The 6,137-nt window shown below is 38.9% G+C and overlaps 1 protein-coding gene across 1 annotated transcript; it reads right to left on the reverse strand.

Annotated features, from left to right (window-relative positions):
- Positions 1-735: 735 nt before the first annotated feature.
- LOC107103361 (monocyte chemotactic protein 1B-like) lies at positions 736-2,294 on the reverse strand. Its single transcript, XM_015403035.1, has 3 exons — positions 2,162-2,294; positions 1,366-1,483; positions 736-1,276 (listed from the first exon to the last, which is right to left on the reverse strand). The coding sequence occupies exons 1-3, from the start codon at positions 2,220-2,222 to the stop codon at positions 1,162-1,164; spliced, it is 294 nt and encodes a 97-aa protein (XP_015258521.1). The 5' UTR covers positions 2,223-2,294; the 3' UTR covers positions 736-1,161.
- Positions 2,295-6,137: the final 3,843 nt, after the last annotated feature.

Here is a 6,137-nt window from a genome sequence, read left to right on the forward strand (position 1 = left end):
CCACATGCTGGTGTGGTTGGCCCTGGGATCCTCCTAATGCAGGACAGTGCTAGACCTCATGTGGCTGGAGGGTGTCAGACATTTCTGCAAGATGAAGGCATTGAAGCTATGGGCTGGTCCGCCGGTTTCCTCAGACCTGAATCCGATTGAGCACATCTGGGACATCATGTCTCGATCCATCCACCAACATCAATTTGCAGCACAGACTATCCAGGTGTTGGTGGATGCTTTAGTCCATGTCTGTGAGGAGATTCCTTAGACCATCCACCAACTCATGAGTAGCATGCCCAGGAGGTCATACAGGCAGGTGGAGGCCACATACAAGACTGAGCATCATTTTGCCCTGCTGTAAGGACTCCAAATCCAGGCCTCCATTTGTTAATACATTTAATTTCCATTATAATTTTTTTACATTTTGTTAGCAAATTTAACTTTGTATAGAATAATATGTCATTCATTCAGATCTAAAATGCGTCATTCTCTTCTAATATTATAATATATATATAAATGTGTGTGTGTGTATATGATCTTGTACAGCTTCAAATGCTAAAGATGCTAATAGAACCTAAATAGGCCAGATTTCTTTGGTTTAGAGTCGGTGACCCTGATAAAAAGACGGAAACAGAGTTGAGAGGCAAAAGTGAATTATATTATCTGCAATCAAAGGTTCACCAACAATAAGAAAATGTGAGGGTAAGAAAATTAGACTGATGGGAATTTTAGAAGTAATGAGCTTTATTTTGTATGCAATACACTGGTTCAAACATACACACAAATGGACAAGAAACTTCTGAATGGATTAAAATACTTCTGGGTAAAATAAGACTTTAAATATAATCAAATAAAAACATTTAAGGTATTACAGGAGCAATTGCAACAGTTATAGCTTATAGGATAAAGATGACACTTGTGGATTTGGAAGACAGTTGTCTTTTACATTAGTTACTTTCTAAGGTCAGTTCAAACTACAATAGAAATAAAGTTGATGGTTGAACTTTAAGTATCGTATCTTTAAAAAAAATATATCTGTTGTTCCGTATGACAACCACAATAAAAATGCTTCATTTACATGAAGAAAATTAGTTTTCTGTAAGAAACTGTAGCATCACATCCAACCTACATAATCATGCAGGCTGGCTTGTGGGTAGATTATTTGCACGTTTACAGGTTGGAGTTTGAACCAGAAACCTTTTTGGCCTCCAGCTGGCTGATGAGCTCCTTCACCCAGGGTGCTGAAGGTCTGACACACAGCTGACGGCCTGCAACTGTTTTCAGCCTGGAAATGAAAAAGGAAGAGGATAGTGTCAGGAGATCCAGGACCCGATAGAGTATCACTGGTTCACTTCTGTAACAGTGAATACTCACAAGAAGGCAGGGTTGGGGCAGCGCTGACTGGTTTTGGTGTAGCCCACCACCCTATTTATTGAAACCTTCTTGTCATTGAACTGGAAGCAGCACTTCTTTGGTCCAACTCCTCGCAGACCTGCAAACAGAAAACAGAAACATGTTTATCAGATCTTCCACTCCTTTAGTTCCCTTTCTTAATTTCCTGTGAAAATAAAAAAGGTGCCATCTGATGCAGTTTCTTCTATTTTAAGAGATTGTACAGTTTCTTCCTTGTTCATCTGACTTAGATCTTACATCTCTGAATATAAAATCAAAATGCAGATTCAGAAGAAAAGGTGCATAAATGTATAGATGGAATGCATTGAAATTTGTTTTCCATTACTTTAGTAAAACAAACATGTGGGGTTTCAAAGGATAAAACTTTGTTTGTGTAAAATGTGATTCTATGAAGACATGACACTACCAACCCTATCAGCAGTTAAGAAACTGACCATTTAAAACGGCCCATTGGAGGAAATGATTGGAGCAAAACAATGGGCCAAGGACTATTTAAAAGCGTTATAAAGCGTTGAGGTAAGTTATAATTTCCTGGTCATTAATCAATAATGGTTAAGATGTTCTATATTTCGTAAACACATTTTTGATTTAAAATGCGGCGTTAATTCTCGGTGATAAATTTGTCTTGTTTTATTTTAATAAAGTTGCTATAAGAAAAATAAATTTGATTCTATATTTTAAGTCAGATTGCATTAGATAAAAGGTAATTGATACATCAAAATGTCAACATGAATGTTTCTTTAAAGCTTCACCTTACCTTCAGTGAAAGCGATGACAGCCATCATCAGCACAATCGCAGACAGAACCAGACGAGCCATCCTGAAGTTTGTTTATTAGGCAGCAGCAGGTTATTTTATCTCAGCTGAGGTCAGATCGTTGTTTCTGCTGTTTGGAGATGATCTGCTTTTATATATATGTAAGAAAACGCCTTAAATCAACGTCATCAAGGGGGATAACCTACGTGTGTGGAAACTTTTGGCTCTATTGTTCCTTTTCACACGTAAACTTTTCACTTCTGCAATACAGAGGAATAACGTGGTTTCCCTTTTTGACCCAAACTATGGTCTCTCTCCCCGCTCTGGCCCTATGATCTATTTTCATCACTCAACCTCATCAGATTACTCTGTATGCAAACCTTAATTGTAGTAGACCCTCACCCTGCATGGAAGCAGGGCAAAGGTCTGCCTTGACTTCATTTTCAGTGAATGTGGATGTAATATTTTTGTTTTTAGTNGTTGTTTCTGCTGTTTGGAGATGATCTGCTTTTATATGTATGTAAGAAAACGCCTTATATCCATGTCATCAAGGGGGATAACCTACGTGTGTGGAAACTTTTGGCTCTATTGTTTCTTTTCCTGCGTAAACTTTTCACTTCTGCAATACCGATGAAAAACGTGGTTTCCCCTTTTTGACCCAAACTATGGTCTCTCTCCCCGCTCTGGCCCTATGATCTATTTTCATCACTCAACCTCATCAGATTACTCTGTATGCAACCCTAATTGTAGTAGACCCTCACCCTACAGGGAAGCAGGGCAAAGGTCTGCCTTGACTTCATTTTCAGTGAATGTGGATGTAATATTTTTGTTTCTAGTTTCCTGGTGGTGGTGGTGGGGGTTGCTGCCTCATGTGGATCATGTTCTTCAGTGTCTTGATGGACGGAGTTGGGGCGGGGGTCCCAGACTGAGTCAGGTTTTACTTGAGTATAAGCGATGCAGAAGTGGAATGACCTGGCGTTCAACTGCGAAGCTTTGACTCCGGTCCTCATCTATATGAGCCTGTCAATCACAGAGGTGTTGCTGCTGTATCAGATTGGACAGGTTCTATTTAGAAATTAAGACACATGATGAAAACAAAATGTTCTCATATAAAAAAAATATTTTGCAGTGAAATGGAGACGGTAGAGCTAGACGACCTCTTATATTTTCAAAGTGAAAAAAAATTATTGATTATTTTGCCTCCCTTTAGTTTTATGAAATAAATTACAGAACTTATTTAAGAAAATTTATCAATCATCCTTTCTGGAAGTTGATGTGAATTAAAAGAGCAAGCAGAGACACATATTTCTAAAAAAAAAAAAAAGTGGGGGTCGGCATATTATTTTACAGATACAGACATGATAGTTTGTCATGGTTTTGGTTTTGTTCAAGTTTTATCTCTGAGTTTTTATTGGTGGTCTTTTTCATTCTTAGGTTCTACTGTAGGTATTTTTTTCATTGTTTTTGAATTCTTAGATATTTCCTGATTTTCCTCTTGGGCCAGTCTCCTTTTCCCTAGCTCCGTTCTTGCCTCTGTTCACCCCTGCTAATTAGCCTGGTCTTTGTTTCTCTGTCCTAAAATAATTTCCCACTGGGATAATTTTTATAGTCATGGTAGGCCACTTCTTGATTTTATTTATTTTGCTCAGGCTACTTGTAAGCCCACAGCCCGCTAATTGTTGAAAGGGCAATATTTTTGCCATTACTGTTAGCATATAGTAGACATTTTACACATTCAGTAGTAAAATGTTACAGGGGGTACTATGGGGGGATGGTCATTTAAGAAGGGGGATGATTTTTAAGATTATTTTATGACGGGGATGCCATTAAGTGTATCACGTAATTCAGTGGGTCGATGTCCAATGATGTTCTTACTTTAGCCAATTAGAGCTGAGCAGTTTGAAGGCAATTTAAACCCAGTTCGTTTGCTGAGTTATTTGACACAGGTCAATGTGGATCAGTGAGCTGTTCCCACTGCCACTAAAAGCTGCTTCTTTGCGGTTTTAACAGGTTTTTAGCCCAGCAGGAAAGGGCTATTACTGTCTCTCTGCCTGTTTACAGTCTGCCGTTCATCCCAGTCTTCTTCCCATCACCCAGGGCAATAGCAAACCCACTGATCTTATTAACATACCAGCTGAATACCTTGACTCTAAACAGGTGTTCAGTAAGTCTAAGGCTCTCTATCTATCTATCCCCCATCGTCCATGAATGCCATGTTAATATCCACCATGGTGCCCATTTGCCTTCAAGCAATGTGTTTAACCAATGTTGTCTGGAGTGTGAGAACATGAAGGACATAAATGATTCCATGAATGCAGGCATCATCCATCACTCTTCCTTCGCGCTGGTGGTGGACTTCTTTTTGGTGTGGAAGAAATACAGTCCCCTCCATCCTTGTTATGATTACGAAGGTCTCAGTTAGATTACAGAAAGAACAAATATCCACTAACTCCCCAAGACATCTTATCTGATCAGGGTCTACTATTTTTTTTTTGGAAGTCTTCAAACAGTTCTGCAAAGCAGTCAATGTCACGTCTCTCTTCCGGTTTCCATCTTCAGTCCAATGTTCAAACAGAACGTACGAATCGGAATCTAGAATCCAGCTTCAGTCTTCTCACTTCCTCAATCCCATTGACTGGCGTCAGTTCCTCCCACGAATAGAGTATGCAGACTCTCATGTCTCCTCTGCAACTGGTCTCTTTTCATCTCAAGTCTACTTAGGTTACCAGTCACCACTGTTTCCCTCTGAACAGGACATCAAGGTTAGCTAGGTACATCATAACTGCAAGAATATCTGGAATAACAGCCAGATAATTTTTTTCCTTGGATCTACCTTTCTCATACCTCAACCAAAATAGTTAGGTTATCCTGAGCTATTTTCTATATTTATACTGCTGAATGTTTATACATCTGGATGACATAAGGACCACTTTCAATCATTCAGCTTTATTGTATCATTATTCTCCCATTTTGAAGTATTTTCAGTTCCACTCTTGACTTTTTATATTCTCTCTGATTTACCTTGTCAGTGTTGTGCCATATGCCATGATAACGGTTTTTGGACATTGGGAACCGGTGTTCATATTTCATCTTGACATGATGACAAGAGAAGAGGACGCAGCTTTGGTGAATAACAGCTGGGGGAACTCTGTGCCCCCCCCCCCTTTTCAGCCAAAGCAGTCACAGGCAAGTCACAGGAACTCCCACAGGTCTGATCAACCATCCCTCTCTGTGTGACGACAGACAAAATCGCAGAGCACACACGATTCTCTTTCTCTTTTCTTCCTCTCCCTTGCCCATGAAGCTTGGGTCCATCTCCGGTGAGATTAGTTTCGTTTATTTGAGTTTCACTAGTCTTAGTTGAGACTGTTAAACCGAAATATGTTTGACCTGGAGCTGAATGATTTTTGGTAATAATGTCCTATATTTTGAACAGAAGTTGCGGTGAATTTATTCCATGTATGTAGAGAATTAACAGTTTGACCATGATTAGAGGTCGAATCACTCTTTCATTTATTGTTCTAACACACAGTTAGTAGTGCGTGGGTTCATAAACAATATCTAACAGCCAAAATAATAGAAGATTAAATAATATATTTTACCAGTTGGCAATTGACATCAATTGACATCTTAAAGTTTCAGAAATATAAATTCCCACCTGGCTGGGAATATAATAGAATATAAAATCCCAACATTAATGTGACATCCTACCTGGATGGGAGTTGAACATGAAATCACTACTTCATAGTAGCTTCACCTGGTCTGCTCAGGTGACTGTAAACATGATGGAATTTCAGTTTGTTCCTGTTTTCTGTGACAAAATATGTGTGCTCTCTTTCATCCTTTGACATGACTACTGGCTTGGAGCCTGTGTGCCTGGCTAATTCTTTCCTGGACTGTTAACTAGCCTGTGGAGCTGGTTAACAGTTACCTCTGTATATATATATATATATATATATATATATATATATATATATA

This window comes from Cyprinodon variegatus, unplaced genomic scaffold (genome assembly GCF_000732505.1).
Source record: "Cyprinodon variegatus isolate N-32 unplaced genomic scaffold, C_variegatus-1.0 Scaffold1430, whole genome shotgun sequence".
NCBI classification, from domain to species: Eukaryota; Metazoa; Chordata; class Actinopteri; order Cyprinodontiformes; family Cyprinodontidae; genus Cyprinodon; species Cyprinodon variegatus.

Coding starts and splice junctions, on each gene's coding strand:
- LOC107103361 (XM_015403035.1), bottom strand. CDS start 2,222: ATGGCTCGTCTGGTTCTGTCTGCGATTGTGCTGATGATGGCTGTCATC. Junction 1,484..2,161: donor TGTCATCGCTTTCACTGAAG/GTAAGGTGAAGC, acceptor TTCTGTTTGCAG/GTCTGCGAGGAGTTGGACCA. Junction 1,277..1,365: donor TGCCCCAACCCTGCCTTCTT/GTGAGTATTCAC, acceptor TTTCATTTCCAG/GCTGAAAACAGTTGCAGGCC.